This window comes from Haliotis asinina, chromosome 10, assembly GCF_037392515.1.
Source record: "Haliotis asinina isolate JCU_RB_2024 chromosome 10, JCU_Hal_asi_v2, whole genome shotgun sequence".
Classification (NCBI taxonomy): Eukaryota; Metazoa; Mollusca; class Gastropoda; order Lepetellida; family Haliotidae; genus Haliotis; species Haliotis asinina.
In genome coordinates this window covers 35,967,460-35,992,123 of record NC_090289.1, presented here as the reverse complement: position 1 = coordinate 35,992,123, position 24,664 = coordinate 35,967,460, and the positions used below count along the sequence as shown (strand labels likewise).

Below are 24,664 nucleotides of genomic sequence, written 5' to 3'. Positions count from 1 at the left end.
AAAGTCGCATCTTGCGAAACTGTCCTTCTGACTCGACGCACCTTATGCTGAACTTTGTATGCCAAATTCCTAAACTTACAATATAATTGTAAGAAAATGAATTTTCCGTCGAACATGTCATTAAAATATTAAATCCTATGGTCTTTTTAGAACCCGCTTCTCCCGTCACAGTTCAGCTGAAATACACTGTTGTTCACACAAAACGAGTACCCTCTCTGAAGGAATCGCTGTCTGGGATCGCGAAGACTTTCACATGTGTGAAAAGTGGTGTATGTAGCTGGCATGTTTCTGTCGTGGATTGTGACGACGATTCCGCCGTGTGTACAGATAATTCTGGTGTGCAGCTGGGTCTCCTGACTCTCGACGTCCACATTGTACCCGGTGTCGTTGATGTCTCTCCAATTCAGACAAATCCAGAACGTGAGTATGGTATTTTTTCGCTTTTGCCAACACCCATAGAATATGATGCAATCAGTCCCTTTCAGTAATATATCTATAGTTAATATGAGTACAAATATACAAGAAAACTACAGAGGACTCACACAGCATTGATATATGACTCGATGAGTGAGTGTTGTCTTTTCCTCTGGTGAATGTTTTCAGTTGCTCCCATCAGCAAAACTCTGCTGTCTTCCAATGGCGGATTTATACATGAAAGTAACGAACTTTACAGTCCAGTCCACCGTGACTTTGAAATAAATGTGCATCAAGGTCGCGTTATGCTGCAACCATACGGACGCAATGAGAGCGGAATAGCAGGTTCGTTAAAATTATTTGCTGATATGTATTGTTAGATTTATTTGTTCATTGCATACTTAACTATGATGAAAACATTTCCATCCATCATTTAAGTGTAATCTCTTCATTTGAACGCTATCACTTTCGCCCATACTTATTGCGGAATATTCACTCTATCTGACATTTCACAAGCAAAGAAAACAACATAATTAACATAAGAGGCCAGGCAGTAAGTTGATATAGCCATTTAGCTGAAAATGGGGGAGCGATAGAAAACAGAGATGTACAAATGGAAAGGGTAGTTTAGAAACTGAGAGATATTTATACGGGTAGTTGGGCTTAGAGGAGGTGTGCATTTTTAGCGGATGGAATGAAATATCTTTCATCTGGCGACCAATGAACGCCTTGACCAGAAGAACCCTTTTATGATATATTCCTCACATATGGTGTTTGGATTTGAACAGTTACTGGGGGACTCGAGGCAATCACTGCCGCTTGGAACATCTTGGACAAAGCGAACTGGGAAGTAAGGTCCGTGGGTTACAGGAACTTCACAGTCAGATACAACGAACCTTACTTGAAGGTGGAACAAAATGTCACATGTACTGCTGGCCGTGTTCCTGGGGGAATATTCTGCTGTAAGTGTTGAGAGATTTGTTGATTTAAACACAAACCACACACGTGCTATTGACACTATCGGTAAGTTATCATGTTGGTTGGTTGTGTATTGGGAATTGTAAGCCAAAAGTCACTGTGTTCTGTAATCTGATTGGTTGAAAAACATGATCAAATGGTATTAGATTCCCGGAAACTGCAAGACTATTCACTGCGTATTGACACGTAAACAATTGTTTCGTTGTGTCATCAACAGTGGTGACGTCATTCAAATCATATTGTGACGTAAAGTTAGAATGACGTCACAAATGAGCAACCCCAGATGCTACCATTGGAACCAGCTGAAACGGCCAGCTGAGGACACTTCACTGCTGTACTCATACTCGATGTAAACGACTGCAGACAGAAAAACCTCTTTGGTTTACCTTTTTGTTTACAATGTCGATAAATATCATGTGTTGGCCAATTTCCGGGTGTTTTTGAGTATTTGACGCCGTCGGTTCCAAATGCATTCCCGTGCTTCAAATACTCAATAACACTCTGAAATTGGCCAACACATGATGTTTATCTCCTAAATAGAGTCCACATGGTGTCAACAATCATAACCACGTACCATCTAGAAATCCTTCAAATGTGTACAATTTGTAGGCTTCAGTGCTTAATGTGAATATCTAAGGCAGATACTTCTTTATACGTTAACTGTTTATAAATCACAGGTCGTACTGGTGCGCCTTGTAAGGTGATCTGCCTGTACTTGTTGTCAGTCTGTAGCCGGCTTTCATATTGTATTGCCATTTATAGGTAAACTATTTTAGATTTGTGATAATCTAGTCATTTTATTGTCCTTCGTCGACAGATGTTTTAAAATTTAATTACGTTCATTGTTAATTTTCAAAACTTTTAAAGTCTGAATATGGCTGAAATATTGCCGATCTGATTAAGTGTAGCTCACTGACCTACTCGTATTGATCATGATGCATGTTAAGTGTAGTGTTGTGACTGTAATGTTCGATGGAAATTTGCAACATCTACACTGGTTGTCAGTGTCAGAAAATGAAGCGTCAGTAAAAGTTTACTCTTTACCGCTTTTGGGTTAATCAGTGAAATGTCCTCTTGGAACCTTTTACTCTGATGGCATGTGCATGGCATGTCCCTTTGGCTTCTACCAAGACCACTCCGGACAGTTGGACTGTAAACCCTGCCCCGGGTTCGCCACAACACCTGACATCGGGATTCCATGCCACACCATGTGTCTTGGTAAGAATGTCACGAATGTTCATGAATACCCATGTTCATGTTCATGTTCATGTTCATGCATGTTCAGTCACTGCTTGTCCTCGCACTCGGCAGTATTGTATGAATTTAATAGTGTCTGTATATAATCGGATAGTATAACGCTCGACTGTACCTAAAAAGTTTGAAGTGCAAATGGAGCAGCTATTGGAATATTGCTCAACGTGAAAGGGGAGTTGAATGTTGGAAAGGTTGAAAGCATCCCGATTGTGTCTTAAGATCTTTGTGGAAAGTGTTTTGTCGACTCTATATGCATAGATCTTAATATGAAACACTTGAGGCAGTCTCACTTATCCCATTAATTTCAGGTTCAAGTGGTTGGATTAGGCGAAGGGAACTGACTATTTGATGGTGATTGAATATTTGTATATTACTCATGTACTTGACGCCTAAGTTAAACTTCTTGCCCAAGTTACTGTTTTTTAATTTGCCAGCCCACGCAGATATTCTGATTCAAATGCATAGAGAAACAGATACGGAGGGAGTCGACTTCAGGGCAAAATGTTTTACCCCCAAATTTTACAAATATGTGATCAACGAGAACGTCCAGCATTTCACATACTGCTTTCACGGTAACCTTCAACTGATATTTGCTTTTCATTTTGACAAATGTCCTGATCCTCGGAAGATATCCTCTTTTAAAACAATAGGTGAACCTGAACTTTGGATAGGAAGTATGAGCGTTAAGAAACGGTTCAAAGACAGGCATATTATGAAGACCACTCCTCTTTATCACCACCCCTAAAAACAAAGCATGGGGGTGCAAGTGCACTAGGTAGTATCCCCATACATGTGCATGGGTGCCATTCTTGATTTTGACGGTCGGGAAATCGTGAAGACAATTAATTTTAACTATCACCTTTCATCACAAACTGGCTAGTTTTTGTTTCTAGGGTTTTTAAAAAATTTTACTCATGCAAATTTCACTTTCTCGTCAATCACCTTTTAAGAGCGATAACTGTACGAACACCTATGGTTCTAAGAAAGTGAATGTGGTGATGCACTCTCAAAACATTTATTATTATCATATGATTGACGCCGACCTCCCAAATTAGAAAGTTCCACTACCTTTCAGGATTACAATGTACACATATGTAGGTATCTCAGTGTTCTCCAAAGCCCCGTGGTATGCAACGTTGCAAAATCAACAATTTTGACAGAACGTGTCTGACGTGTATGCAAATCCTTGGTGTTTCTTGCGAATCCACGTAGCATTACTTCAGCTTATTTCAAATACTTTCTGTGAATAGTGAATTGTGAATAGAGTTTTCTACTTTATAATTACCAGCTCCCGAGTCTCCTGACCAGTACCTACTGGTGGCCAACGGTCAAAATATTCTGACCAAGACTCACCTGACCTTCAAAAATCAGAGTATTATTGTTCTCTCCAACATCAACGGTAGCGTAACTCACCACGTCTACAGCGCCACTGACAACTACATCTACTACTGCACGCAATCTCCAGCCTCCATTGGAAGAATTCGATGGGATGGAAACTGGCAACTGACGATCATAAATATAAAAGGTTTGTTGAATCTTCATGTGTTTTGCTCTCCTCATGATAACGGCAATTAAAAACGTCTAATCTGTCGTATGTTTGCATTATAAAGTTAATTCTCGCTGACCGATTGTAAAATTGTAAAATTAATATACATTAAAAATAATAATGCAGGTTCTATGTTCCTGACGGCATACGTTTGGCCCCAGTGAAACTGTTGTTTCATTAGTTAAACGGAGTGGATGGGCGTTGTTTGTTTGTTTGTTTAACCCCGCTGCATTCCAGCAAAGCAAAAATCCGAGTATTTATATCACAGACTGGAACAGTGGGTCTGAATATAAACTTGGTCTGAGCATGATGATGCTGACCACCCAATCTATGTTGGTCGAAGCTTTAGAAAATTCTGAGGTACTTGCACATGCACTGATTGACACATAGTGCCCACGTGTGATATTATTAGGATCCAATAAGATGAAAGGGGTCGTTTTTGTCTTTGCAACACTGGTATTTACTGTACTGATCGATGACACTTTGAGTGTTTGTCATATCTTATTTGATGAATGACAATGTTTAAGAAGAGCGAAGTTGCCCTTGTGTCCAAATCTTTGAACTATGCATTTTTATAGTACCTGACGGATGTAGAATTGTTCCCTAAGTTATTAATATAGTCGGCCTCAGGTGTAATGATTGGTTCCATAGGGACATGAGCTGGACATATTACTATAGGCTTTACAAGCACCTTGTATCAATGGGGTTTTTTCACAGTTGAGTGACTTTTTTACTGAATTGATGGCTACATACATAAGCATATTGCAGGATTTGCAATCTACCATAATTCTGCTCCAGGGGAACAGGTAACAGGATTAGCTGTGGATGAGAGATCAGGACTTGTATTCTATACCCTGCGCACTGGCTCCCTCAGGGCTGTGACCTCTGACCGGTACACCAAAGATGACATAGTGATACTCAGTGGACTCGACAGCCCCCGTGATCTTGTCCTACATCAGGAAAGATTGTATGTTGCCTGGACATTTTGCACGAATGCTTGTTGTTTTATTATAACATCTTGCATAATGAGACAGAGTTTCATTTTAAATTGATAACTATTTAAAAATCATTAGATCTATTTAAAGTTATTTACGCCGTTATAAACTACTATATGTCGGTGTTTTACGTTGCTAATTCGTTCTGCTATCATCTGGGAACCAGACAGTCCAGCATGGGAACTCTTCATACATGAACAATGTCAATGAAAGCAAGCGTGTTTGTAATGAACTAAATACTCGTCAAAACATACACGTGAAAACAAAAACGTAAAAGAACCATGTCATCGTCAGAACACCACAAACAATATGCATACTATAGAAAATCTGTATTGTGATAACCTTAAAAGATTTAAAAGAAAAGAACCCCCCATGCATAGCTCCTATGCAATTCGTCATTGCAAATTAACGTATACACGTAGTGTTGTTTCAGTTATTATACACGTTGACAAATAAATTATCAAATAATTAAACAATGGTTGATAGGAAGATCAAGCTTTAGAAAAAGTCGCCCTTAAGTTCGAACTTTTATCGATTACCTTAACATGTTTGCTGTTCGAAAATGTGGAAAAGGAAAGTATGAATTCATATTTCTACGTTCAAATATTTTTCGTGTTTTATTTTATGTGTAATCCTGATACTATATTTTGACATGTGTGTGGGTATTTGTCCTGCAGTTTTTTAACGAAAATGCAAAGCCGTTTCATCTTCACTCGCACAGTAGCTGCAAGTATTATTCTCGGTTGTTTCTATTTATATTTTCACAACGTTTATTTGGTAGGTAAAATGTGACGACAAACTTCAAATCGAGAACAGTGTAAAGCAGTTTCAACGATACAACCAACTTCATGGTTATAGAATGGCCAGACTTTCAAAAAATCTGATTTGATCTATATTTCTCTATATATCTACAGTCTTGATTGCTGCTTCTTTTCGACCCTAATATTTTGTGTTCTTCAGTGTTATATGAGTGAATGTTCTTAGGTTAACAGATTACAGGGCACATATTGTTTTCATTGATCGAACCACTCTCGTGTATTCTACAAAGTTGCCAATTGATAATTATCCAGATAGATGAAACAAAAATAGATTAATGTATCAAGCCTATCCTATTCTGTTTTCATTCCCATCGATCATTGTATTTTCAGTTTGGATATATTGTTCCATAGCAGATATGTTCAGTTCCATAGTATTTAGATTGGGGGTAAATCCCCATCATGTCGAAGGGATACACCAGTAGTAGTTATAGAGTAATAACATCCCATACAGTGTCTGATAATTTTGGCCAGATAATTTTGGTTTTGTGTTTTTGATTCAGAAAAACGTAGCCCATAATGTATATAAATATCCCTTTTATAGCAATATTGTTTACCTGACCATCTCTTATGTTTAGACGTAATGAAGCCACCCACTTTTGTAGTGCAAAATCGCACTTTCTCAGTTATTTTCTTCCAGATGCGACTCTTTTTATGCATCATGCCTATTTCCGCAAATGATTTTAACCACTGAAAGGTTCCCATGGAAGTACAGAAAACAACTGATTAAAAATATTATTAGTTTACTTTTGGAATGGTAAGTAATTTTCGAATAAGCTTCTGCTAAAGGGTTGTAAGCTTAACCCCATCTATCATATCATCATCTTGAATTGATTCTTCAATTTACGGTAACTGTGTATTTTAGATTATGTAAAGAATTTCTACATTTACACAGAAACACGTAGGAATGAGTAATGATTTATCATGTAATAATGCCAATATTGCCAATACCATTTATTTTTGCTCAAATGTACACAAGAAAAAAGACATATGTCCAACATCTTTACAAATTAAACACAAAATGAAAAGCCAGATGCTGAAAACATATAATGGCGATCATCGTCAACCAAACACTCCACCGAATATCATCGGCCAAAAGTAAAAGCCAAAGATTCTATATTCCTTGAGTTACAACAGTACCATACTTGTACCAATTCTTTAACATATCAAACACAAGGTCATTGATGAAAAATGCAAAACAGGTAGGGCTTAATATACAGCCCTGTCTTACACCCATTTTCGTCAAATATATTGGCTTGAATACATATTTTGAAGAAGGTTGTTACGACTGAACCGTCTGAAACGCAAGCTCTATCGCCTGCAAACTATTTTAAGGGATACTCTTCAGTACCTGTGTTTATGACTTTGACGTTTGCGATGATCTCCGCAGATAATATAAATAATAAGTAGACAGTGGCTCATCATGACGACAAGCTTCAAAATTTTTAACGATCTTGGGTTCAAACCATTTAACCATACAAAACATACAATAAATGTAAACGCAGCTGAGCCAAGGGCATCTTCAAGGTCAGCTAGAAGTCCTGGAATTTAGTATGTATCGGTATATTCAATCAAATCATAAAGTACTAAATGGCATATCCCATGCAGAATGCAACTTTGTAAAACACCGAGTGGCGTAAGATAGGATTATTTACACGTAATTTTAGTTTACTGCTCCTTGGAATACATGTAATGAACTACATGATCAGTGTTTAACTATGAATGTTTTTTCAGCATGATGTACTGGGCAGAGGGACAGACAATCCAGCAATACCGTTATGGCAGCGACTCCAGAACGGTACTAAAGAACACTGGGCATGACGTCCTTGGTCTCAGACTCAACCCAGAAGGTAAATTTAACAAATGCTGAAATTTGTTTTCTTCATCCATCTTTATCCACGTCCAATTAAAGAAGAATCAGACGGAGTTGCAAACGTATCTGAGTAATTTTGACCAACGTTCCATTTGTACTTCGAAAGAGATGCCATCATCGATACTGTATATCAGTAATCAAATAGCAATAATTAGAAATTAAAGGACAATATGGATCCGACGTTGATCTTGAAACATATTCATCTGCGGATTCCTCTTTTGATGATATCGTAGCAAACATATACCTTCACAGCTTATTGTGACATTCGCATGCATACACACACACGCACACATGTACATCTACATATATATATACTGGACCAAATGTAGTCAGTGGTATATGTAAATTTTGAAATTATGAATAATGATGTACTTATTCACTGACATTCTGATAAAACATCAGCTTATTTTTCCAGTATATGATGCAAACTGGGCAATTCTAAGAACATGTAATAAGAAGTATGGACTCCCAACATGTAGTGGTGCTGCAAAGCAATCGTAGCAAAACACATCTTAGCAACATGAAAATGTGAAAACAGATATAGAACTAGAAACATTACAACTCAATGGACACAAAGCGCGACCAGGATTTCTTTGAAATATACTTAAGCACTATCATTCAGTGGTTTTTGTTTTCATGATGAAATGAGATAATCAGGTTAAGATGAGATCATGGACTATAGGACAATTTTATGGATTGCAACTTCTTGAGTTTATTTTACGACGTTTCGGGGCTTATCCTAGCCCCTCATCAGGTTAAGCTGAACTGAAAAGTAAGGCTTAACTATTAACTCTGCCCATGACCTCACAATGCTTATGACGTCACAATGCTATGCCAACATGATGCCAGTAGCTAACAGGAATACTACGACAATATAATAGTCAGAAGTGAATGGTTACAACTAACATGACTCATAGAATGAATACATCTTATTATGAATATATAGCAGTGATGTTGGATTAAATTAGAAATCACAGAGCCTTATAATACAAAATTGTTGATTTGGACATGTACAGAGATTTTTTTTATATAAATGTATAGCATGTAAAGTAACACTATTAACAGCACATAGAAATTATTGTTCATCCATTGGTGCCCTTGTCGATCTTTCTTCTACGATATTTTGGTGATGCACCAGGCACTAGGGAGGTAAACCCCTAGATATCTGTTGATGTCCGGTACTAGTCTTCTAAAGATGATTGACTCAAGAAGTTTTCTTTTCCGCCAATTAAATGCCCTTGAAGAATCAAGATCATGGAAGTTTGTCCATTCCTCCACAGTTGATAGATTGATGTGGTACAGCAACGGTAACGTCATTAGTTGCGACACCGACGGCGATGACGTCACACCTCTAGTTTACAACGCAAGTCCGCTGTTCGGCCTCGTGAGCGACTACTACTTCTATGCCAGAGAAACAGGGTAGGACCTCTTGATGTACTCGTCTTTAACAATTTCATTGATGTTAAAGTTTTTAGTGTTTGATGCACTGGAATTTTAACGACCGTGTTACACATTCAAGATTTTTGTATTTTTATGTTACTGTGAGTAAGTTTACCTGGTACGTGTTGCTCTTTCCTTTTAGACTGTATAGAGTCAATGCTGATGGTGTCACACGCGCACAAGTGATGTCGCTTACATCACCCCCAACCAGCGTCTCGGTCATCTCCACTAACCAACAGGATTGGGGTAATGAGAACATTAAGCATTTTCGTCATTTTCTTAGATTCTCGTTCTCTGATAAGAATATTGTAACAACGCGATGATAGGTTAACCAGAAATCTCCAGTGTTATACGGGATGTTTCTCTTTTGCCCGTCGGAAATGTGGTTTATTTAAGGAGTAAGAGGATTATGCAGCATGGTTGACTGGGTTTAACTAGGGGTGGATGGGGGTGACGGAGGAGAAAACCAAGCCAGGAAAGACACAAGTGGACTATCATTTATATCTTTATGTTTAGCATACATACACTAGCGGGATCGGGTGATCAGGCTCGCTGACGCAGTTGACATGTGTCATCGTTCCCCAAATGCGCAGATCGATGTTCATGCTGTTGATAACTGGATTGTCTGGGTTAAGCAATGTATTAACTGAACAAAACTCATTCCCTCTAATGGTAAAGGTATTAGTTTTATAAACAAACCCAGTCTACCATGCATAATAATCCTTTAACTCCGTAAATAAACAACTTGCCCGACTGGCAAAAGAGGACACTATATATGCTACCATACAAGTCAAAGCTTAATGCTTGCAATAGTTTCGATACTGACCCTTCGCATTGAAGCACGCGATCCACAAGTCTAAGATGCAACTTACGGATACTCTCCGCCTCATGAGCTACATAGTATGATTCAATCCAGCAAAACTGTTGTTAATTTCGATTTGTTTTATTCACAGGTCCTCTGAAATGTTCTGGCTCTCTTCCTGGTGGACAGGCGTGTTGGCAGATTGATTGGTTTGAAACCAAACGTTTGGGAACTAAGGTGCAGTAAACTGAAAAACAACGAAACATAGTCATCAACCGGTATAATGTTCGCATAGATTTAACAGTAACATTAAATAATACTGCAAGTGGATATTTATTTTGAGAGACGAGAAAATATCCATCATAGGAATTAGCGATCTTTGTATTAGACATGAAACTGTGAATATAAAATACGTATCCATAAATCAAAGGAATAGTTGCAGAACAACTGAAGAGAGTTGTAAAAGAAATCGTTACTTCAATCAGGGACTGGAATGAAAAAAATGATTCTTACAAAAGATTAATGATCCCTTTCGGTGGTGTAAATAACGCCTACGCGTAAGTAATTGTTCTCCAACATATGCTTGAAGAGTATGTAAATGTGTCTATGTTTCCTTCAATCTGAGGATCCATCGAAACAGAAATTGAAATATTTTTATACTCAATATATCAAGAACGTCGGAAATATTTTATACCACGTACTTAATCGCTGTCTTTTTTAACAATATTGTGCATGTTAAACCTGAACTTGGTTCATTTTTGTCAATGTAGTCCTCAATCTATTTTTAATTGCTTATAGCATTATAGCATTTCGCGTTTACTTTTGTTTGCTTTATTCAGTCTCCTCAAACTGTAAAACCTATCTTATCAAAACATGAATAAAATATGCATACTGAAACTTTACCATGTGTGGAACCTTTGTATCTTCATATATCATATGGAGCATTCTGTTTTACTTGCAAACCTGGATTAGTGTCTATAAGTACTATTAAATCAGTATATATTTCTAATGGATCGTAATATTACTTGATGTTTCATGCACAGTGTCATGCGTATTTTTGTGTTTTTGAGAAAGAAAAAAAGCGATTCATGTTAAGTAAGATATCAATTAAATTGGAAAGGTGGAATTATATGCTGAATCGGACGCAGTGGGTAGCGGAGGCAGTGGAACTTACTCTTGAATCGGACGCAGTGGCAAAAACGTTTAACAATAATTAATAACATATCAACTCACAAAAAACGTCACTTTGGTAGATCGCGTTAATGCATTAACACAAAACCATCACGTTGGGAATGGCAATATAACATGAGAACTTAGAACGACTGGGATAAGTAAAAGTAAACTATAGTAAGATTTACACTTATGAATTTAGACATACTAGCATCCAACTGTGACGTTTTTCTACCAGGTGTAATCACAATTTATCTAACAGGTATCCTTACGGTTCTGTCTCATGGATCTATTGCTCGATGAACAGGTACCAACACAGTAGTATCTCAAGGACACATAACACTGACAGGTACCGACACAGTAGTATCTCAAGGACACATAACACTGATAGGTACCGACACAGTAGTATCTCAAGGACACATAACACTGGCAGGTATCGACACAGTAGTATCTCAAGGACACATAACACTGACAGGTACCGACACAGTAGTATCTCAAGGACACATAACACTGGCAGGTACCGACACAGTAGTATCTCAAGGACACATAACACTGACAGTTACCGACACAGTAGTATCTCAAGGACACATAACACTGACAGTTACCGGCAAAGTAGTATCTCAAGGACACATAACACTGACAGGTATCGACACAGTAGTATCTCAAGGACACATAACACTGGCAGGTACCGACACAGTAGTATCTCAAGGACACATAACACTGGCAGGTACCGACACAGTAGTATCTCAAGGACACATAACACTGACAGGTACCGACACAGAAGTATCTCAAGGACACATAACACTGACAGGTACCGACACAGTAGTATCTCAAGGACACATAACACTGGCAGGTACCGACACAGTAGTATCTCAAGGACACATAACACTGACAGGTACCGACACAGTAGTATCTCAAGGACACATAACACTGACAGTTACCGACAGAGTAGTATCTCAAGGACACATAATACTGACAGGTATCGACACAGTAGTATCTCAAGGACACATAACACTGACAGGTACCGACACAGTAGTATCTCAAGGACACATAACAATAACAGGTAACCATACTGTAGTACATGTATCTCATTGATCCATTACTATAGCAGGTATCAATACAGCAGTATCTGGTGGAGTCCCTACTTTAACAGTTCTCGATACAGCAGTATCTCATGAAACCATAACTCTAACAGGTATCAATACATCATTATTACCCACGTGGTACTTCGTAAAGGTGTTTAATAACAAAGTGTTATGACACATGTGTAAACAAATACGTAAACAAATACGTCTAGTAGGCCTCTCATGAGTCTAAACAAATATGGCATCGCCCGTAAAAGTTATTGATTTCGTCAAAATTGACGGACAGTTGGTTGGAAGAGTTGTGAATGTTATCAATAGATTGAATACCTTTTGCATGTATGTTGTCAGGACTTCACAGTAACACACAACATCAAAAGACGAGCGGCGCTCTTGTGTCTCCATCACTGCCACTGTCAGCCGCACCCATTCGCGTCCTCCCGCACAAATATATTGTCACTGCCATGCCTCCCGTGGTTTCTTATGTAGGGGTAAAAAGCACTTCCCAGACTATGAACACAATAGGCTTGAAATCGTCTTCGTTCGAGGTTGTAGGCTGTGTTTTCAGACCCAATTTTCGGTGGCGTTTCAACATAAACATCGAATCTCGACAAGTGGGAATTCCAAGCCGAGATGAGAAGACGCCACTGGCATCCTGTGCATTTACAGAATTATTTACAGTAACTCGTCCTCCGATGAAGAACATTAAGTTCAACTATTTGAGACATACAGTTCCCTGTTATTCACATTCATCTTTGCTGTTGAGTTTGTCGCTCCTAATTAAATGCTCCCTAGAATCTTCTTCTTAGGGAACACTTCTCAACATGACCACCAGTCCGACAGTGATGGCCGACTGATGTTCAGGCAAGATTTAGGTCACGTAGTCAAGTTCAAAATATTTACATTTCACAAGTGTGTTGATGAATTACATTATTGCTATTGAAAACAAATCCACAACTGAAAAGAATTAAAATTTCATTACGACTTGATTCTGTCTTAATTTGTTCATTTTCTTGTGATTTGGCGCAGTATAGGAAATACATTGCCTCTACGCAGCGTACGTTTTCCTGGAGTGAAGCGGTTGAATTCCAATCACTAATATGATGTATTAATCCGCGTTACATGGTTCTATATAGGAAACCAAATTATTGCTTTATTTTAACGATATTTTCACTTTACTTTTTAGAAAGTGGGTAATAAATAGGATACAAAACTCGTTCCCCTTTCATATCAAGTTTATGTCCCTCGTGAAATAATTTTGGTTTGTCACGAGCTAAAGCTAAAGCTGCTGACAAACCAAAATTATAACACTCGGGACAAAATTTGATATGAAAGGGGAAGCTCGTTTAATATCCTATAATTATTACTCCCCAGTGGAAGATACTATAAGGGTAACGGTATTTTTCAGGACATTATCATTTGCGAAAACCGAGGTCTTTCATTAACTGCCCGACGAAGGAGGGCAGTTGAAAAGCTCGAGGGCTTCTGCAAATGATAATGCCCTGAAAAATAGCGTTACCGTTATTATAGCTAAAATGAATAGAATTTTTAATAAAATAAGAATAAAAACAGCGGCATCGGTTTAGAAGCATTTACTGCCAACAACAAAACGACGGAGGTCACTGACCCACATTTTACAAATATAGTCACGTCATAGAACAACAGAGATGACGTCACTATTGAGAGTGACGACATTCGACCTTGACCTTTGCTCATACTACCAGCCGCCATTGTTTTCAGTGATCAACAACGTTAGACTTCAAGTCGATATTTTCATTGCTGCATATTGTAATTTATGATACAATTGTTATGGTTGGCACAGGCAGGAAAGTGCATAATGGCACAGGCACATGTGACGAATGTGAGCCAGATATATGGTCAATAATGAACCCAAGTTCAATCGAGCCGTAGGTGATTGAACTTCAACAGCTGAGTTACTTATGACGTCACCTAACAACGGGCTTGATAATGGCCCGTCGTCAAGCATTTTGCGGGCATTATCAAGTTACAGTGGACGCTCATTTCTGATAACGCGTGGTCGTTTTAATGAAAATTCTATCCATTTAAGCTATAATGCAGTGTAATATATTTACGGCAATATTATACTAGTGTAATACCGCTAGACGTATGACGTCATAATGATGCACAGTTTTGACGTCACAATGCTACTACTGCTGTCGCTATGGTACTAGACTTTGCTGGACTCGCGGAAGGCTGGGAGTCCTCACACTGTAAGCAGTGTAGCTGCAGTTTCTATCAATTTATGTTCGAGAGTAATAAACACAATACTAAACTCGCTTCCGTGAAATACCATTGTTATTACACTCGTAAATGTTTAGTATCAAACTCGTTTAATGAAATCGTTTTATACGGAAGGTCGTTCAGCATCCTCTATGTATGTCATGGATCCATAGCACGAACAGGTATCGATACAGCATCATATTATGGGACCCATAACGCTTATGTGTGTCGATACAGTAGTATCTCATGGATCCATAGCACGAACAGGTATCGATGCAGCATCATATTATGGGACCCATAACGCTTATGTGTGTCGATACAGTAGTATCTCATGGATCCATAGCACGAACAGGTATCGATACAGCATCATATTATGGGACCCATAACGCTTATGTGTGTCGATACAGTAGTATCTCATGGATCCATAGCACGAACAGGTATCGATACAGCATCATATTATGGGACCCATAACGCTTATGTGTGTCGATACAGTAGTATCTCATGGATCCATAGCACGAACAGGTATCGATGCAGCATCATATTATGGGACCCATAACGCTTATGTGTGTCGATACAGTAGTATCTCATGGATCCATAGCACGAACAGGTATCGATGCAGCATCATATTATGGGACCCATAACGCTTATGTGTGTCGATACAGTATTATCTCATGGATCCATAGCACGAACAGGTATCGATGCAGGTTATGTGTGTCGATACAGTAGTATCTCATGGATCCATAGCACGAACAGGTATCGATGCAGCATCATATTATGGGACCCATAACGCTTATGTGTGTCGATACAGTAGTATCTCATGGATCCATAGCACGAACAGGTATCGATGCAGCATCATATTATGGGACCCATAACGCTTATGTGTGTCGATACAGTAGTATCTCATGGATCCATAGCACGAACAGGTATCGATACAGCATCATATTATGGGACCCATAACGCTTATGTGTGTCGATACAGTAGTATCTCATGGATCCATAGCACGAACAGGTATCGATACAGCATCATATTATGGGACCCATAACGCTTATGTGTGTCGATACAGTAGTATCTCATGGATCCATAGCACGAACAGGTATCGATGCAGCATCATATTATGGGACCCATAACGCTTATGTGTGTCGATACAGTAGTATCTCATGGATCCATAGCATGAACAGGTATCGATGCAGCATCATATTATGGGACCCATAACGCTTATGTGTGTCGATACAGTAGTATCTCATGGATCCATAGCACGAACAGGTATCGATGCAGCATCATATTATGGGACCCATAACGCTTATGTGTGTCGATACAGTAGTATCTCATGGATCCATAACTCGAACAGGTATCGACACAGTGGTATCTCATGGATCCATAACTCGAACAGGTATCGATACAGCATCATATTATGGGACCCATAACGCTTATGGGTGTCGATACAGTAGTATCTCATGGATCCATAGCACGAACAGGTATCGATACAGCATCATATTATGGGACCCATAACGCTTATGTGTGTCGATACAGTAGTATCTCATGGATCCATAACTCGAACAGGTATCGACACAGTGGTATCTCATGGATCCATAACTCGAACAGGTATCGATACAGCATCATATTATGGGACCCATAACGCCTATGGGTGTCGATACAGTAGTATCTCATGGATCCATAGCACGAACAGGTATCGATACAGCATCATGTTATGGGACCCATAACGCTTATGTGTGTCGATACAGTAGTATCTCATGGATCCATAGCACGAACAGGTATCGATACAGCATCATATTATGGGACCCATAACGCTTATGGGTGTCGATACAGTAGTATCTCATGGATCCATAGCACGAACAGGTATCGATACAGCATCATATTATGGGACCCATAACGCTTATGTGTGTCGATACAGTAGTATCTCATGGATCCATAACTCGAACAGGTATCGACACAGTGGTATCTCATGGATCCATAACTCGAACAGGTATCGATACAGCATCATATTATGGGACCCATAACGCTTATGGGTGTCGATACAGTAGTATCTCATGGATCCATAGCACGAACAGGTATCGATACAGCATCATATTATGGGACCCATAACGCTTATGTGTGTCGATACAGTAGTATCTCATGGATCCATAGCACGAACAGGTATCGATACAGCATCATATTATGGGACCCATAACGCTTATGGGTGTCGATACAGTAGTATCTCATGGATCCATAGCACGAACAGGTATCGATGCAGCATCATATTATGGGACCCATAACGCTTATGTGTGTCGATACAGTAGTATCTCATGGATCCATAGCACGAACAGGTATCGATACAGCATCATATTATGGGACCCATAACGCTTATGTGTGTCGATACAGTAGTATCTCATGGATCCATAGCACGAACAGGTATCGATGCAGCATCATATTATGGGACCCATAACGCTTATGTGTGTCGATACAGTAGTATCTCATGGATCCATAGCACGAACAGGTATCGATGCAGCATCATATTATGGGACCCATAACGCTTATGTGTGTCGATACAGTAGTATCTCATGGATCCATAGCACGAACAGGTATCGATGCAGCATCATATTATGGGACCCATAACGCTTATGGGTGTCGATACAGTAGTATCTCATGGATCCATAGCACGAACAGGTATCGATGCAGCATCATATTATGGGACCCATAACGCTTATGTGTGTCGATACAGTAGTATCTCATGGATCCATAGCACGAACAGGTATCGATGCAGCATCATATTATGGGACCCATAACGCTTATGTGTGTCGATACAGTAGTATCTCATGGATCCATAGCACGAACAGGTATCGATGCAGCATCATATTATGGGACCCATAACGCTTATGTGTGTCGATACAGTAGTATCTCATGGATCCATAGCACGAACAGGTATCGATACAGCATCATATTATGGGACCCATAACGCTTATGTGTGTCGATACAGTAGTATCTCATGGATCCATAGCACGAACAGGTATCGATGCAGCATCATATTATGGGACCCATAACGCTTATGTGTGTCGATACAGTAGTATCTCATGGATCCATAGCACGAACAGGTATCGATGCAGCATCATATTATGGGACCCATAACGCTTATGTGTGTCGATACAGTAGTATCTCATGGATCCATAGCACGAACAGGTATCGATGCAGCATCATATTATGGGACCCATAACGCTTATGTGTGTCGATACAGTAGTATCTCATGGATCCATAGCACGAACAGGTATCGATGCAGCATCATATTATGGGACCCATAACGCTTATGTGTGTCGATACAGTAGTATCTCATGGATCCATAGCACGAACAGGTATCGATACAGCATCATATTATGGGACCCATAACGCTTATGTGTGTCGATACAGTAGTATCTCATGGATCCATAGCACGAACAGGTATCGATACAGTGGTATCTCATGGATCGATAACTCGAACAGGTATCGACACAGTGGTATCTCATGGATCGATTACTGCCTCTCAGTGCCATTTATCTGGCAAATATCAATAAATTGATGTCTCATGGCACCTTGATTGTAACAGAGTTTGATGCTGTTGTATCTCATGGTACAATTATTCTGACAGGTATTGATACTGTGTATCACATGGTGCAGTCACTCTGACAGGTATTGATACTGTGTATCACATGGTACAGTCACTCTGACAGGTACCGATACTGTGTATCTCATGCTGCAACTACTCGGATAGATACAAAACCAGTAGTGTTTCGGAGTAGCATCCAACAGCACCTTTACTCTGACATGTGTAATCGACAGTATTGTTCCATATGACCATCGCTTTGTTCTGAGGCATATGTAACTTAACACAGAACCATTCCTTAGGGAGTGGTATCACCATGTCATCGAAATGGGTCATTATTCTAGCAAATATATCACCAAAGGCCCGCAAAACCCATGACTAACTATTAAGACTATTAATTTTTATATAAATACCACTCGATTAATACAAACATTATACTTTGTGACGTAACAACGCCTTCCAAACGAACCATTACACCTTCAGTGGAAATACATTGGAACACGACCCTTCACATGAAAACTGGCAATGCCATCACGTTGCTGACGAATGCTAGTGAAAGTGAAACAAATAAAGTTGTTTATACTTCGTTGTCAACTGGCGTTGCTGTACACCAGTCTAACTCGCAATCTTTCTTTTAAAAATGATCGGGTGGTCAGGCTTGCTAACTCAGTTGATGCATAATATCTTATCGCAATTATGTAAATGCTCGTGAAGTCCATCACCGGATTGTGTGGTTAATGCTCCGACTTCGACTGCTTCCATATACTTGAAACAATGCTGAGTCATAATCCTAACTAAAACACGCCTCGAGGAACATAAAGAAACCTCGAGGGTACATGAGCCCATGGCCCCCTCGTGACCAGTGAACATCTTATAAAGTAGTGGGCCACGAATGGCTTGTGTGGTCCGAGCAGGTCTCTTGTCTTTATTTGTCAATGTTTGCTCGTGATGATTGTGATCACTTCACTATAACTATCAGGTGCAAACTCAAATATTTACAGACTGCAGTAAAACAGCTGTAGTATTGCTGAGCGCGGTGATAAACAACCAAAACAAAGAAGCGTTATGCTGGAGTATATAGAAAGGAAATAACAGCAATCGTACTGGACTACAGCAAGAATCAGATGACAGAAATGTGTTCGCGTGTTAGTTCAAAGGCTCCTTACAACTATGTTAAATGTCTGCTTTGAGAATGTTTTCCAAAAACCTGATAACTCTAACGTGAAGCGTCTTTTTTTCATATACATTTCTTATAAATGACATAGACTCGAAATTTATTAGCACCCAAACATTTCTAAAGCCGCCGTTAACCAAATCCTCATTGTCTTGTGTTTTGACGACCAAAGATTCAATGTTCAATGGAGAACTTTTTATTAATGATCGCAATCGCAGGACACAGAGTGTACGCTCACTACAACAAACGTATTCGTATATTAGGGGTTACATCGATCATATAATATAATTGATAGTTGATCAGTTTATCTTATATGGATTTACTAAAGAATACATCACAAGATCATTACACGGTTAGGTGAGCACACAGTACCTGCGAAAATAACGAAAGTTAGTCCCAGCAGTTTCATCCTCTTTCAGGGCCTAAAACAAAATAATATAGTTATAAATTATTATGTATTAAAAATAAAATATAATAAATTAAAAATATTATAAATTATTATATAATTTTTGGTCACCAACATAACCATAGTTCATTACCCATGAGGGCGAACACATTGGACTTCTTATTTTTCATACGATGCCCTAAGGCAAAACATCACTGAGTTATGGTGACGTCATGAACAATGCCATGACGTCACGGTTCTTCTGTGACGTTGCATTCTACATGCGGCGACGGCGGGTGATCAGCCCATGTTTAAAAGTAGATTTGGGTTTATTTTCCGCAATTTAACAACTTCGGGATTAAACAGAATATTATATTCGTGTCCATGGCATACCATGTTTACGACACGAGTGACTAAATATTGGTATATACCTTTGGTAAAGCAATCTTAATACCCACATACCCCAATTCTACGGAGGCAAAAAAACATTAAACCCTGTGTCTATGATAAATATACTTACGTCAGATATCTGGCGATGAAAATGAAGACCCAAACACCAAGGCCAATGGTTGACGTAATGATCAGTGAAGACGTCCACAGCAGTCGTTACTGTGGGTTTATATAGCCACGTGTCCACTAAAAAAGTCGTAAATAAGTGTCATTGATCACACAAATTATCGAAACCCAACCTACCACCGTCACATCGGAAAGTGACATCGTAAATTTGGTCAGCTGTTCCCGCAATTAGCTGATACCCAGGAGAACTGCAGAAACTGTTAAAGCCAGTAACGCTTACACAGTGAAATGAATAATATACACGTTATTCTATTCGTATATGTAGGCTAGAGACACGCCACAAAGACATCTATCTATCTATCTATCTATCTATCTATCTATCTATCTATCTATCTATCTATCTATCTATCTATCTATCTAAGATATTCGTTCTCAGTCGTTGAAATATACATGAAAACTTTCATCCGTGGCACCCCTACCCAATACCTTTTCATGTATTTCTTTCGAAGGTCATTATGAAATGGACAAATGAACACAAAGGGAATTTTTACTATTCTGTTTTCTATTTCTATATAGCATGATTACCAGATTTAGGTCAAATAAACCATATATCATAACTGATGTATCTGCGTATCAATTAGCTTTAAAGAAAATGTTAGGTGACATAATATTTGAGGACAACAGACAATAGCCTTATTCAAGTTCTCTTTGTTCGCTTTGATAAATCTTTGGCACATTTCTTTCAAGTCCCCTGTGCCTGAAAACCAGACTCCTCGATCTGAATAATGAACCCCTAATCTGACTGACTTGCCTTTAAATAACCACCTTTTCCAAAATCGCACCTTTAGTTGTTTTTTCTAGATTCACTGAAAGTTTCTAGGAGTGGACGATAATACCGGCTAACCGGTATATTGCAATTCGAACTTCACAATACGATACATTGCGGTACACTTTTCGCGAACCGGTTCACGCGGTACTATCGATACTATCGGTGATTATCGTGATGTAGTCAAACCTACAGATAACATTTGTATGTACTCTGTATCATTATACATTCATGGTTTTGAGAATGTTTATTGTTCATATTATTCCATCAGCGTGATTTTTAAACCATTTAAATATGAAAAAAATTGGTACCGACAAACCAAAATGGCGAACGCCGCCGCAGACGCTATTTTCTTGAGTTCCAAACTCTAGAGCGAAGTATTCGAAGTATGAAAAATGAAAATAAGACAGGACTCAAACTACAGTCTTGTCTTACACCCTAGGGACAAACAAAGAAATCTGTTTCATCATCCCTGCTACGAACGCATGACCTCGCATTGCAAAATGATAATAATATCATCCAGTTTACCTTTCCAAAGAGCGATTCACAGAATCCAACGTTTTTGAAATTTACAACTGCAACGAGTACATGCAAATTATGATTTTGTTGTGCAAAGTCTATTCGAGAGGTTCATTAAGTATAAGTATATGATCTGAAGTATAAAAAATCTTTCTAAAACCAGTATGAAAGTCAGGAATATATCACACATGTTTGTCCATATAGAAATTGTATTATGTAACAGTGTTGTAAATATTTTTCACTACGGTTGTCTGGGGTCACTCGGATCACCATTCATATGCACCGGAACCATTAGAAAACATGGCAAACTGGTTGAGAAAGCACTTTTTCTATCAGCTTAATAAAGCGTTTGCAAAGAAAAGGCATAACTACAAACCTGGAACACAACATTTCAATAATCATATCATTTGGGCCTACGAATTTTTCATTTTTCATGTTTCATTAGGAGTGGGTGAGTGAGTTTAGTTTTACACCTCACTCCAGCGATATGGCGACCGTTTGTAAATAATCGAGTCTGGACCAGACGATCCAGTGATCAACAGCATGACCATCGACCTGCGCAATTGGAACCGACGACAGGTGTCAATCAAGTCAGCGAGCCTGAACACCCGATCCCGTTAGTCGCCTCTTACGACAAGCATAGTCGCCTTTTATGGCAAGCATGGGTTGCTGAAGGCCTATTCAACCCCGGACCTTCAAGGGTCTTTCATTTAGGTGATCTGTCCTATCAAATATTTCGCTTTCAGCAAAGCATGAGGCTAACACCAATTCATTAATATCAGAATAGCATTCAGTTAAATAATTATGGATGTCATCAATTTCTGTGTCGAATATTTGTCCTTTGAAAACTAACATTCTAAAAACATCTTAACCACCGTGGTTTTGACATGTTATTTTCATGTTATTTCACACGTATTGAAAACGGACAAGACGAGTAAGTGTGTTGCTCCGATAGCACGGTCCAGTCAGCGGTCGTTAAGCAACATGAAGAGGGTTTGGGGGCTCAACCATAGATGCCACTCTTCCCCATAACCTATCTAAGTCCATGAGATCTCAGGTTGGCACTGGCTTTACGGTCATTTCGACGACACGGCCACACATATGATGGAAATTCGAAGTTAATCGGAACTCTTTCGAAAACATTACATATACGTTGACGTCGCTTGGCAATATGTTTATTTATAAGTGCCGTAGAGCATGGAAATAAGCTGCATTTCCGTTTCACTTGCTCTTTGAGATCGGTTTTGGTTCGAGTCTGCCTGGATCCGACGACCTTGTCCTCTTCACGTGGGGCACTATGAACGGCATTGGTCGTCAACAAATTGGAACTCTGAAAATATTTTTCATGGTCTGTTAATCACAGGCTGAGAAACATTGAACGTACTGGACACGGCAGGATTTCTCCCAGTTTGAAAGATGGCAACAGCCTCTGGACGCTGTCTATTGAAGATGCCTCGTTGCTGTTTCAACTTAAATTCAACAAATACAATGAGCTTGACACCAGTGAGTGTATTCCCAACAGGTTGGTTGCATGGCTTCATGAAAATTACAATGGGGTCATCATGAGTCCACTTGTCAAGTTCCTGGTCACTTGTGTAACTGACCATCTCCATCTTAGTGGGCCATGAAATATCAGCACACACTTAGGGAAGTTAATGTTTGTCTAGAAATGAAAAGTATTTATGCCTCAGTTTCCCTGTGGTTTATTGCCAAATTCAGAAAGATGTGATCTTGTTTACTCATTTAGTTACTCAATCATTATCAATGTACGGAGTCATTAAATCAATTCCAACGACAACGTATAGTTTTTATAGAAATGAGGGATCCTGTTGATAGTGTCTGTTGTGACTCTAAATTGATAGTTGAGATGAGAGGTCTTCAGCCACGTTTCTTAAGTCTAGGTATATTAGACTGGTATTCTAGGTCTGATGTAAAGTATGACAAGTTTGGTATTCATTTTGGATTGATTGGCACGGTGTCATTACTGTATGGAGATGGGTTCAAAGAGAGAGTGTCCTCTGACATTGAACGTCTGACGTGATGTTTGAAACTCTCTTCCTGGTTGAGTGTGAGATAGAGTCCTTGACATACCAAATGTCCTCACGAGGAATGCATACTAAACCATAGGCTGCAGCAACCAAATCCGAAGTGTAGTGAGGGTGCATGTTTTCCTGTCCTAGCCCGAATAGTTTTCCTTTTGTTAATTATTTTCTTATCTCAGAATCACAATGAGGTGGCTGATAATTTATGCAGGTCATCGGCTGTAAGTGGGGCAGTGCATTCATGGTCAAAGAGTACTAATATGAAATGGAAATTATACAGTAACTTTTATTTGCTCGAGTAAGATGTAATATGACCGCAATAAAGCAGACCAAATAATACCTTGAAAACAACGTCTTCAGCAAGAATATAATACGTGCTACACCGCACTTCGTTGCAATACTTAAAATCACGATCTTATCTCCATGTTGTTAGAACAAAATAGTAACTGTCGACATATACTTCTTGGTGATTGTACTCGTTGGTGATCATCTTAAACGAAGCTTGATAACATCAGTCCATCCAGTGAAGGTGTAGTTAACATTGCAGCAAAAGAATAATTCAATAAATTGTGGAAATGAAAAAAACAACACTTATGATACCGAAAAGTATATCCTGCTCAACGCGCAACGTTCACATCGTTTCCATAAATCACTCCATTGAGCCTAGGTTGGACATATTCATAATTTCCAACATATTTCAGACGTGTCTTATTTGACCCTACCTCGAGATCCGCCACATCCTAACACTGTTCAGTTTTATGGGTGTACACAGCTGGCCCCTCACCATACATTACCAACCCGGATTGCTTGAGGCTGACACCATCAGTGGTAACTCGTGGTTTATTGCTCAGCTTTTAGGATACTAGATTGAATAACGCTTGAACGGTGAGTTTTCCGTCAGAGAAAAGAGTAGAGATTCGTTGAGCTAGTTCCCATCAATGAATACTGGAGCTCCAAAGTAGCCGAGTATGCTAAAAGCGATGAGAATGTGAAATCGTACGTGACCGTAATCCACACAAAA

General features: G+C 39.1%; 2 protein-coding genes across 2 annotated transcripts in view; both read left to right on the top strand.

Moving 5' to 3' along the window:
• LOC137298677 (sushi, von Willebrand factor type A, EGF and pentraxin domain-containing protein 1-like) overlaps window positions 1-11,019 on the top strand; it is a 46,859-nt gene extending 35,840 nt beyond the window's left edge. The window contains exons 19-28 of the mRNA XM_067830958.1: window positions 151-420; window positions 604-759; window positions 1,203-1,376; window positions 2,455-2,610; window positions 3,935-4,171; window positions 4,991-5,159; window positions 7,737-7,852; window positions 9,156-9,294; window positions 9,458-9,561; window positions 10,269-11,019. Of these exons, the coding sequence (XP_067687059.1) occupies window positions 151-420; window positions 604-759; window positions 1,203-1,376; window positions 2,455-2,610; window positions 3,935-4,171; window positions 4,991-5,159; window positions 7,737-7,852; window positions 9,156-9,294; window positions 9,458-9,561; window positions 10,269-10,363 (1,616 nt within the window). The 3' untranslated portion in view covers window positions 10,364-11,019. The remainder of the gene's footprint in view (window positions 1-150; window positions 421-603; window positions 760-1,202; window positions 1,377-2,454; window positions 2,611-3,934; window positions 4,172-4,990; window positions 5,160-7,736; window positions 7,853-9,155; window positions 9,295-9,457; window positions 9,562-10,268) is intronic.
• Window positions 1-24,664, top strand: part of LOC137297648 (mannose-1-phosphate guanyltransferase alpha-A-like) — a 510,132-nt gene that overhangs the window by 56,438 nt on the left and 429,030 nt on the right. The window lies entirely within an intron of this gene.